We start from the raw sequence: 12,500 nt of genomic DNA on the forward strand, positions 1-12,500 counted from the left end.
TGGAAGTCGCAGAGAAAATAACAAAAACTGCACACAATAAAGCACGAGAATCGCGAGTCAGTGCATTATCTTTTGCTTTAGCTGTGTTTGGTGTCGACACGTTGAAAAGGCTTATACAGCGCTAAGTAGTGTTAGACAATCAAATGCCAAGGCCCTCAATCAATTGCCAGCAAGCCTTTTAGAAGGCCTAACCTGTGCCTAAAAATATAGATGACTTGATTTAAAGCAAGGCCTTCAACACCAGTTTATCAGGAATTTTGTTTAACGTTTCCAGAGACTTAATGATCTGTCTGTTTTGCGATTCATGGGATTGTCTTATTTAGCGATTTGTGGGACTGAAATATTGTGTTTTGGATACGTTTTTTGGGCATGGGATATACGTTTTGGGTTATGAGCAGGCCGCAGTGAAACTCGACTTTTTCACTCACCAAGAGAGGATAAGGTAAGAGTACGAATCCCTATGCCCCATCATAGTTTTTAAAAATCTATTTTTACTTTTGCAAAGCTATTTTAAGTTCTCGCTCCCTTTACCGCGCGTACTTAAATTTTCATTACGTCATTACAACTGGCCAATCAGGTGCCTCTCTAAAAGTGGCTACCTATCTAAGATTAGATTTTAAAAAACTATCATTGAAAGAGGCCCATGTATGGGGGATCCGTTTTCTTAAATTACCCTCTCTTCTTCTGACTTAACTCGGATACACGTTTGATTAGTTTCCTTTCTTGATTCCAGGTGGTAGACGGAAAGGTTATTGGGCCAGAAAAAAGGAAGCCAAAAAAGGCATGTTCAAGGGTAGAAAGGAAGGTGAGTCCAAGAGTCCACTAATTTTTCTAACGAACTCTCTCTTTGGGCAAAGTGTGGTTAAATACTCGTAAATTTTTGCAGATTCTGGAGACAACAAAGAGCCAATACAAAACCAAACTCGACCAAAACCAGTAGAAAGTGAAACATCTGCGAATAGCCAACCACTGCAACCAGCCACCAGAAACGCACAAGGTACGTGAACTAAGAGCTATTCCATAAACTATGTATAATGGAATAGCCATCGGCACTTAATAAGTCAGTTGGTAGATTAGGCAAGAGGAAAGTTAAGTGATGACGCTACAATCTAAACGGCACGGATCGCTGGTTCAAAACTGAAGTGTAACATGTAAATGTTTTGATTTTAATTATAAAATACATGTGCATAATTATGTTTTATTATTCAACTTCAGTCAGCAGAGTACAAATAACACCCAAAACGAGTATAAATATCTCACGGTATTTGTACTCCAGAAGACCGGCTTGACCAGTTTTTCACAAACGCGAAAGCGGTAAAAATTGCTGAAATTGGAAATTTTTCCCTCGAAGAAACAATGAATGCTTGCCAATTTTTTTGGCGAAAACGAGTTCCTAGAGACAAGTCATAACCTAGACAACAATGAGCTTTCTTTGTTTATTGAAGAATACCGAAACGCAAAATTTTGATACGAGAAAAAACTGACCTCAATGTATTGAAACGACGGTGCGAGTCCGTGAAAGATGGGCCACTGAAGAAATTCCTCCCGAGGAACTTGACAACCTTTAATGTCATTTCTTCATCAAAGTCAGTCTTTCTCGGCCGGGCGTTTACTTGGAGACCGAGATCATCGTCGTTAGTATCGCTGCAAACCTTATAATAGAGAATTTTCCCAAATTCCATCTTTTTTTCCCTTACAAGTAATGCAAATGTTTGAAATAAGGTGCAAAACGCTTTGCTCGACTCGCTTGACAGGTTTGACAAGTCTTCGTTTATGACCAATCAACAGCAGCCTAATATTAAGCGCGTGAAATCTGGACTGTGACTCGCTGATAATTCACGTAGGATAGTTTATCACGAAGCAAGTTGATTAGAAAGTTAAGCTTTACGTTTCTTCTATTTTCCGATTGAGTTGAAAAATAAATCTCTTATGGGACGATTGAGTGTGTAGTAACTTGGGATATTTTTATTCGTCCTACGGGCTCGCCAAAATACAGCGAGACTTGTAAAAACATCCCACAATACTACGCACTAAATCGTCCAATAAGATAGAGTGTACTTAAATGCAAGGTACAAAATAGATCAGAACATAGAGTAGAGTAGAGTAGAGTAGAACATTTATCTTTTCTTTGAAAATGCGAGTATATAAGCTTACGGAATAATTCACGTTCTTTCTGAACATTACTTTTACTGAACATTACTTTTACTAGTTTACCTTCGCTGAACTTGAGGAGAAGTTTAAGACGGTGAGAGGCACCGCCTGTCAAAGAACTTCTAAGAAAAGAATGAAAATCGTAAGATATTGCACTCCCAACGTTATTTTGGACCTTTTTAGTTCTCACGCGAAGAAAGTCCGTTGGGAACCACAAGTATTTGACCACAAAATACGTGTAGCAAGGGCTGCTTTGCTACACTTCTCAGAAATAAAGACATAGCTGAAACTTTACAAATCCCTTTTATGGCAGGAACGACAAAACAAGCCGGAAAAGGCAGGGCGCGTGGAGCTTCAGAAGAACGTGAGAGATACCACAAGACATCATCGATTGGCAGAGGCAAACCGTTAGGTGAGCACACGAAAAACCTTATCGCATTTCAGCGAAGTAATACCACAATTACAAATTTCGCTATTCAAAACTGAAACACAACCTAACTATAGGTTTTTGCCGTCGCTTTCAAATCTCACTCTTTTTCAACCGGTAAGCTCAGTTGGTTGAGCCTCAAATTATTGTGTGGGGGTCGGGTTTTACTAAGGCCGAAACGACAATCAGGATCTTTAAAATACTGGGAGCAAAGGGATGATATGTGCAGATGAATATTGTAATCTCCTTGGAGAAGGACGCTAATTTGGAGGTTACTTCATAAAACCGTTTAAGTTAAAGAATGAATACACCGATCAAAAAGAATAGGAGACGTAAATACTTAGGTGTTTCCCCGGGCAGTCTTTCAAAGCAATGCAAGCCGGCAATTTGTGGACACAACGCTATAAAAATATCGTTAACTATCATTTTTTATGAGTGCTTGCTTCCTTCCTGAATGATCAAATGTACTTACGAAATAATTCTTGCTGGAAATGCGTTTGACTTTTGTCACAGCTAAAAGAAACCAAGAACAATGCGAACGAAGAGCTGGTTCAGTGAATTTATGGACACCACAATGGACGAGGCCATCGTCTGGTGGACCGTTCCATAGAAAAAGTCCCTCATTAGACCTCAAATCCTTGAAAAAGGAGGATGCTATGAAGGTTGTCCGTACGCTGAATGAAGAGATGGCTCATTTGAAGTCCCTTATAACATCTGAAAAGCGGCAGCACAACAGCGATGAACACGTTTTCGATTTAATTTGCACGTTGGCCGTGGCCTGCAAGGCTCCACAAAGTGAAGAAAAGAACAAGATTATTGCTGCATTGAAAGGCTCGTCACTCCTGAGAGTGAAGATTCCCCGTTTACTTGATTGTTTTCAAGTATCAGTTGCCACACATGACCACGATTCATTTTTTGAATGTCTCATCATGTTCTTTTCGACTTATTTGACGCATTTGCCTAAGTCGTATGCTGACCTTCCGTATGACCTGTTGAAAAGGGCCTTGGATCGTTCGGACTTGAGAAGAAAAGAAAAGCTGGAAAAGGAGTTGGATGCTTTTAAGCAAGCCAGAGATGGCATCATCAAAGGTGAAAGGCAAAGGTTCGGTAAACTTTACCCCAACAGAGCAAGAGAAAAGCCGCCTGACGACTTTAGAGACATTCCGATTTGTCCAACAATCAAAGAAATCACGAGAGGAGAAAGACCTTTCCTGCGTGCGAATATCATAAAGGGGCGATACGAGAATGCGGAGCATTACCTTGATGTTCAGTTTCGATTGCTTCGAGAAGACTTTCTTGAGCCATTGAGGAAAGGTATTGACGAACTGATCCAAAACATACCAAGACACCAACAAAAGCAGCTTGGTATGAAAATTTACCGCAGTGTAACAATCTTCAGTAAGGCATTTAAGAAACGTGGTATCATTCATCAAGTGCAAATCGATGTTTCTGGATTGAACACCAGTAGATGGGGTCATTCACGACTCATAAACGGCAACTTTCTTTGTCTTTCGCAAGACGACTTTAAAACAATGCTTTTCGCAACGGTTGTGGAACGAGATGAAGAGAAACTGAAAATGGGCAGAATTGGGGTTCAATTTATCGGAAACCAAGACGTTTGGGAGATTGAGAGCCGGAATTGCAATTACCAAATGGTCGAGTCACCTGCTTATTTTGAACCCTACCGTCATGTTCTCAAAGGGTTGAAGGAACTGGATGGAACAACCTTGCCATTTAAAAAATACTTGGTCGAGTGCAGTGAAGAAGTTGATCCACCAAAATACTTAAGACGTAATGACTCCGAGCAGCCGGTTTCTTATGATCTAAGCAAGGCCCTCGATGTCTCAGAAAAATGGAAGGCCACTGCAGTACCTGTTTTGCAACCTGAAGCCTGGCCTCCAGTAAAGGCACTTCCCCTAAACACTTCTCAATTAGAAGCTCTGAAAACAGCAGTTACAACTGAATTCTCTGTCATCCAGGGTCCTCCAGGGACTGGTAAAACTTTCGTTGGGACTAAAATTGTAAGATGTTTACTTGAAAACCGTAATGCATGGGATCCTCAGCATAACTCGCCAATGCTGATGGTATGTTACACAAACCACGCACTGGATCAGTTCCTGGAAAAGTTGCTGGAATTTCTTCCCAAACGAGAAATAATTCGTGTGGGAAAAAGGAGCAAAAGCGTCGAACTAGAGGACTGCAAGTTAGAACATTTCATTGTTAGAAGTAATAGGCTGAACAATAAACACCGTGAGGTCCGTAACCGGATGAAAGAACGTATCAAAGAGATTGAAAAGTGGAAGACAAATCTTGCAAAGGTACTCTTGGAATTTGATGAGTTAGAGGAAATGATGAATATCGCACACGCAGACCAGCTTTCTAATGCAATATTTCCCCATTACGTGGCAAACGACAGCCAAAGCCCAGGCAACACTTTTAGGCTGTGGCTCTGCAACAATCAGTTGATCAATTCCTACAATCAGAGTATGCAAGGCAAAAAAGAAGACGAGAATGAACCAATGGTAGATGGGTCAATCCTAGCAGAAAACGGTTCAGATGAAGATTTTGAAGATGTCATTGTGGTTGAAGGATCAATGGATGTTGGCGATAACAACAAAAACCCTGAAACAGACCTGAACGACCCTGCAATAGAAAGGGTGACTGGTTCTACACAATATGATCGCAGCTTCAGTCAAACAGAGCGACATTTCCAGCAATCAATTTCAGAGGTCAACGGTGTCCTTTTCCAAGGACAAGACCAATCAGCGACAAAGGAAGACGAAGGTGAAAAGTGGACAGTCGTCGAGAATCGCAGAAAGAAAGGAAACTCAGTCTTTGGTGGAAAAGCCTTTGATTTCCTAGAAAAAGAGAACGAAGAACACAGGGACTGTCCACCTAAAGGAAAGCAAGACATTACTGCTAAAATTTCTACTGTACAAAATGATCTTAAAAAGGTAAAAACGATGACCACTGCAGAGATGATGAGTGTCGACGATATCTGGAATTTAAAACATCTAAATAGACTGCGATTGTACCTCTGCTGGGTTGAGAACTACCGTGAACATTGCAGAGTAGAAATTCGGACAAGTGAACAAGATTATAAACAATTTTGCAAAGAATTAGAGGCAATTAAATTCGAGGAAGCAGAGCAAGTCATACGTCAAGCTGCAGTAGTTGGAATGACAACAACATCTGCAGCTAAATATCTTTCAATGCTTAAAAACGTCGCTTCAAAAATTGTTGTCATTGAAGAAGCTGCTGAAGTAATGGAGGCCCATATTCTTACCTCTCTTACATCAAATACGGAGCACACCATTCTTATTGGGGACCACAAACAACTACGCCCGAAAGCTGCAGACTACGAATTAGCACATGGGTACAACTTGGAGGTCTCTTTGTTTGAGCGGATGGTAATGAACAACATAGATTGCAAACGTTTATCCGTACAACACAGAATGCGCCCTGAAATAGCCGCACTGACGAAAAGAATCTATAACCACGAAATTGTTGACCACGAATCGGTGAAAGATTTTGAGGACATATCTGGCATATGCCGCAATTTGTTTTTCATTGACCACAAACAACCCGAAAGGATGGTTAGCGGTTTACAGAGCTATGCTAACGATCATGAGGCACAGTTTATAGTTGCACTTTGCAAATATCTTCTACTACAAGGTTACAAGAAAACACAGATCACAGTTCTAACAATGTATATTGGTCAGTTGCTACTTCTGCAAGATCAATTGCCACGGTCAACTTTTAAGGAATTGAAGGTCTGTGCAGTTGACGACTTTCAAGGTGAAGAAAACGATATAATTCTTCTCTCACTGGTAAGAAGTAACACAGAGGGTCGCATCGGTTTCGTAGCAGAATCCAATAGAGTTTGCGTTGCACTCTCACGGGCTCGCAAAGGGCTCTACTGCATTGGAAATTTCAGCTTACTGAAAAACAAGTCTGATTTGTGGAAAGAAGTTTGCAATGATTTAGAAGTAAAAAATGGCATCGCTGATAGTCTTCAGCTTCTTTGTAAGAAACACAACAACGTCACTGTTGTAAGAAAAGCAAGTGACTTTAATCCATTAGGAGGATGCAATCTGCTTTGTGGGGACCGTCTTTTATGCGGTCATGCTTGCGACAAGCAGTGTCACGTATCGAGCCACCCGTGGGGTAATTGTAATAAACAATGTCCTGGTAGATGTCCTAATGAACACACATGCCCTCTCGCGTGTCACCATCCCAGAACTTGTCCCCCATGTCGCCACAAAATGACCAAAGTAGTCCCCAAGTGTGGTCATAAACAACAAATACCATGCAGTGTCAAGCCTGAAACGTTTCCCTGCCAAATGAAATGCGAAAAAAAAATGCCCTGTGGGCATTTTTGTGTTAAAGAATGTGGGCAGAAGTGCACTTTTAAGTGTGAAGTTAATTGCATAAATCACCTTCCATGTGGACACAAAAAAACGCTACAGTGTTTTATGGATCCCACAGTGTACAGTAAGTGCGAAGAAAACTGCGGGAAAGTTCTTGGCTGTGGACATCCATGTGGAAAGAAATGTAGAGAAAATTGTCAGTGTGAGACCGAAATTAATATTACCTTGAAATGTGAGCATATCAAACGAATCAAGTGTCGAAAGAAAGAGGACCCAATTCAGTGTATTGAGAAGTGCAAGCGAAAATTGGACTGTGGTCACGATTGTACAGGACTTTGTCCCGAGGACTGCACGGTGAGGAAATGTAAGATCGAGGTTCTAAAGGATCTTCCATGCGGTCACCAGCAAAGTCTGCCTTGTTACCAACTGTCACAAGGCGCTTTTTGTTATGCTCCTTGTTCAAGAAAACTGGAATGCGGTCACAAGTGCCCCTCGGTTTGTGGCCAATTGTGCTTCGAGGTTCAGTGTAAGGAAATGTGTAGTAGGAAATGTGGGCAGGGTCATTCATGCCAAAAAACCTGCCACATTGGTTCACCTTGCGACGATTGTACGATAGAGGTGGACATGACGATTCCTTCATGTGGACATATCATCCAAAAACCGTGTCACATAGACCCATCTTCGCAGAAATGCGATCAGCCATGTGAGAGACGAAGAGCTTGTGGGCACCCTTGTGAAGAAATCTGTAGCAGGAATTGTGATAATAATCCTTGCAAGGTTCTCGTAGCAAGTACTTTGCCCTGTGATCATCTGGCCACTTTAGCCTGTCACGAAAATCTTGAAGAAATCATTTGTAATAAAACAGTTCAAGTCAAACTAGCATGTGGGCACGAGGCGTCTGTCAAATGCCATGTTGCCAAAAATGGGTTAAAGAGTTTTTTATGCAAGACGCAGATAGAGAAACAATTGCCCTGTAAACACAAACTCGTGCTACCTTGCTTTCAGAATCCTGAAGAAGGCATCTGCGAAAACGAGGTCGGCGTTGAACTTCAATGTGGCCATATGAAGGCACTTCCGTGTGGCGTCGTTACCGCGGGACTACCACAGGAAAACTGCACGATCAAGGTGAAACGAAAATTGTCGTGTGGTCACGACGCAACCCTTGCCTGTCATATAAAGCCAGAGGACCATCGTTGTAATCAGAGGGTTCAAGTCAAGCTTTCCTGTGGACATAACAAAAACGTACCGTGCAGAACAGTGGACGATGAGCGTCAAGGTGTGAAATGTGAAGCAATAGTGGTACGTACGTTACCTTGTGGTCATGCAAAAACTGTGCAGTGTTCGCTTGATCTGAACAAAGTAAGGTGTGACGCCCCTTGTGAACGCTTTCTTTTGTGTGGACATCGATGCACTAACAAATGTGGCGATGTCTGTGTTTCTCAGTTTACTTGTTTAAAGAAATGCAGGAAACAGCTCAAGTGCAGTCATCAATGTCCCGGTAAATGTTCCGAGGATTGCAGCCAGTACAGCTGTCAATTGATGGTCAAAAAGAATCTTAACTGCCCAGGGAATCATTCCCAAGAATTGGCTTGCAGTCGCGATCCGAAAACCGTAAAATGCCAAGAGCGCTGTAAAAGAAATCTAGATTGCGGTCACCCGTGTCCCGGTAAATGCTCTGAGGACTGTAGCCAGTACAGTTGTCAATTGAAGGTCGAAAAGAATCTTAACTGTCCTGGGAATCATTCCCAAGAATTGGCTTGTAGTCGCGATCCGAAAACTGTGAAATGCCAAGAGCGCTGTACAAGAATTCTAGATTGCGGTCACCCATGCCCAGGCCGTTGTAGTCAGCCGTGTGAAAAAGAGAAGTGTTGCCAAAGAGTACAAAAAACCTATGATTGCGGTCACAAGGAGCAAGTTAAGTGCTTCGAATTTAAAACAGCTACATGCAAGGCAATTTGTCGACGTCTACAGAGATGCAATCACAAGTGTCAGGGTATTTGTGGAAAACCCTGTTCCACATATCCCTGTAATGTTATTGTATGGAAGACCCTCCCTTGCAATCACAAGATGAAGATGCCCTGCAGTTATTCAACTGATAATATACGATGCCCTAACCTCTGTCACACGAAACTGCCCTGTGGCCACCGATGTCCTAGAACGTGTATCGAGTGCCAGGAAAAAGGCTCTCATGAATTATGCCAACGCCCATGCAATCAAATTCTTGTTTGCTCACACCGTTGCAAAGCCCAATGGGGAATTCCATGTCCACCATGCAGCAGAAAATGCCGTAGACGTTGCCCTCATACTAAGTGCCTTGAAAGCTGTTCAAAATCATGTCCTACATGTGACAGACCGTGTAAATGGAGTTGTCCTCATTACCAGTGCAGTAATTTGTGTGAAGAGGAATGCGACCGCCCTCGATGTGATGAACCCTGCACAAAAAAGCTACCATGCAGCCACCCTTGCATTGGCTTGTGCGGTGAAAACTGCCCCGCGTTTTGTGCCACTTGCGACGCTGAAAAGATTTCCTCTATGGTGGGTGATGGACAAAACACATTAACAGAGACTACAAGGTACGTTCAACTTTTCGACTGTGGCCACATTTTCACCGTTGAAGAAATGGACTCGTGGATGGACAAACAAATGGACAGAAATGTTCAACTCCTTCGATGTCCTCGGTGCTCAACCGCGATCACATTTAGCTATCGTTATGGAAACCAAGTCAAGAGGAGGCTAAAGTTAGTAAAAAATGTGAAGGATGAACTTTGCAAGCTTGGAATTGAAAAAGCAACGTTAGCGCGGGATCTCTTTGATCAACTTCGCCATCCTCCTCCAGCCATCGTCACCAAGATTAAAATGCTCCCACTGCCCGAGTCAATGGCGTTGGATAAAGTACGACCCCTCGACATTCTCACAGCGTTCACTCTTAACAATCATTTAATTATCGTTAATGAAATTGAGAAAGCGCAACTTAGTTTGAAACAAGTTAAAGTTCAAGCAAGCCTTAATCTACACCCAGATATGAAAAACGTCTTGGACCTCATCACACGCGTCCTGGAAAACATCACACCTTACCTTCTGAGTCACCAGCCAGATTTGAGAACTCTTAGTCAAGTGCATGAGCGCACAAGAAAGTGTGCTGTTTTTGCTTCACTTTTGAAAATCCATAGTGAGGCCATTAGGCGCCAAACTTTATTCTCGAGGAATTTCGAAATGCGTTTGAAAAAGGCAACCAATGATTTTATCTTGTTCCTAAGAGAAAATGATAATACTTTGACAATCGATCGGCTAGAAAGAATCGTCGCTCTTTCGCGAAACGAAACCGGCCTTCCTTTACTTCCACTTGCCAAACCCGCTGACTTTGAGAACTTTCCAGGCACTGGAAAAGAAGTTTGGAAACTTTGCAAACACCATGAAGTGTACTTCAACAGATCGATTTTCCGTGATGGGGAGGAAGTGAACGAATTACGAAAGAGGTGTGCACAGTGCATTGACGAGGAGGGCAGCGACTAAGGCGTGTTACAGCGAATCAGAATGTGGAAGGGGATAAAGCGACGTAAAATTGGTCTGTGGTCTTTAAATCAGGGAGAAACAAACCACCTGGAGTATTGATTGATCTGGAACATTCTCCGTGAGCACATGGTTGCAACAGAATTGAAAACAATACTAAGATCAGACATCCAGTAAGATCGGTAGACTTGAATGCAGGTAGCAGCAGCCGAATCAAGTTATTACTAGTAACAAACAACACGACTATTCATGCGTTACAAATTGGCATTAACTTACATTTTATAAGTCTCAAAATGTCACGCTCTTCGAGTTACCGTACTGCGTAGCTAATCTTACGAGTCTTGAAAAAACTTCACACGACAGAAATATAGGGTTAAGAGTGAGAGAAAAATCCCCAGACTGGAGTGCATGCAAAAAGAGAAACATGAGAACAACGAAAAGGAGAGCGACCAAGCTACCCTGTACCTTCCTGGCACATTATGGCGGTTCACTTTGCCTCCAATCAAGCAGTCTCACGATTACATCATAGATCATTATGTGATGCAGTTTCATAAGCTGTTTTGTCATGATAACAGCACAAAACATGTTAACAGTCATTTCTCTGACTTCAGGGATTGCTCAAAAACGATTCAGTATTTCGAAGCATTCGGTGCTCTCGCGAATTGTCAGACCCTATTAATCAACTCGTTGCTTTCGTTGGCTTCCTATTTAGCTGCCACAGGTGCTCCCTTCCTCTTTTCTTAATTTTAATTTGTTTTTTAATCAATACGCCACTTCCAAACTATTCGCGACCCCTTCTTAAAGACAGCAAGGCACTTGTGTCAGCCCCTCCCCACCCATTCCAAAGTTTTGTTCGTTTTCAGCCCAATTCCTATGCGCGTCTCCTCTGCCAGAATGCCTCTTCCGCCTGGCCAAGGGGGAACGGAAATTACTGTTGCAGAGGCTTTTAATTGGTTTTCTAGGAATATAAATAAAGTTAATTTAGTAAGGAGACTTAGCAACAAAACACGCTTTGAATGAGAAGATGAAAGGAACCGGAAAATGGTCTATTTCTGATCGAAAAACAAACAGTTTGAAATGTCGGAAATAGTAAGTCCTAGTTTGAAAGCAGATCGACTTTTTGTCAGTTTGACAAGACTTAGTTACACTTAGAGACAGGTTTAATTAATGCGACGACATTCAAAACATGCTTACTTTTACCGAAATAGATTAAGTATCACCCATAACAAAGTACATTGTGCCATGTCAATTCATTGGCATACTCGTGTTTGGATACTACTTCTCGTACTACCCCACCAACTTCAGGGAGTGGCGAACGAAGAAATTGGAAGGATCCCAAAAGAGTGAACACAATTCGTGCAAAATTGTTTCGAGTGCCACACCATGTAGTCAGGTTGAATGAAACGTGCGCTTGCCGGATCCTAGCAGTAATCCCACTTTACTTTGTACAAGGGTTAATTTCGATAACGTGACCAGCCTCTCAAAGGACCAGGAAAGCTACAAAACTTTTCTGGTCCATGTGAGGTGCTAGTGTTATCTGCAGAAGTCGCAGCCTCATAGAACTTACCCAGATCTTTTTCCACAAGAACAATATCCAGGAGATCACTAGGGGTGAGTTAAGGCCCCGGTCCACACCTTTCCGGAAATTTTTTTTTTTTGGGTTTAAGAATATCCGCGTCCACAGGTAGCGTATTACAATCGTTCTCGAATCGTTTTCACTGTCCACACGTATCCGGATACACTCTAGTTCCCAGTGCTTTTGACAAAGATTTTGATTGTTGAACATGCGCAAAATCCTATGTTGGCGCATTTTCTCTGTTTTGTTAAGGAGTTGCACGTGAGAGTCTTTCAAGTCCAAATCGATACGCCATGATGACTTATCTCACCCGAGAAAGACTGCATCCGATAGTGTTACGTCAGCGTATTCGAAAATTTCCGGATACGGCTACCGAATTCACTGGATGCGTGTGGACGCAAGCTGTGTTCGGGAAAAAAAAATTGCGGATACAAAAAATTCTGGATATGTGTGATCGTGGCCTTAA

General features: G+C 42.2%; 1 protein-coding gene across 1 annotated transcript in view; it reads left to right on the forward strand.

Annotated features, from left to right (window-relative positions):
* LOC138021637 (NFX1-type zinc finger-containing protein 1-like) overlaps positions 1-12,245 on the forward strand; it is a 17,851-nt gene extending 5,606 nt beyond the window's left edge. Inside the window, exons 4-7 of the mRNA XM_068868565.1 lie at positions 734-805; positions 887-997; positions 2,465-2,563; positions 3,092-12,245. Of these exons, the coding sequence (XP_068724666.1) occupies positions 734-805; positions 887-997; positions 2,465-2,563; positions 3,092-10,461 (7,652 nt within the window). The 3' untranslated portion in view covers positions 10,462-12,245. The remainder of the gene's footprint in view (positions 1-733; positions 806-886; positions 998-2,464; positions 2,564-3,091) is intronic.
* The last annotated feature ends 255 nt before the right edge of the window (positions 12,246-12,500 follow it).

The sequence above is a fragment of the Montipora capricornis genome, chromosome 10 (assembly GCF_036669925.1).
Source record: "Montipora capricornis isolate CH-2021 chromosome 10, ASM3666992v2, whole genome shotgun sequence".
NCBI classification, from domain to species: Eukaryota; Metazoa; Cnidaria; class Anthozoa; order Scleractinia; family Acroporidae; genus Montipora; species Montipora capricornis.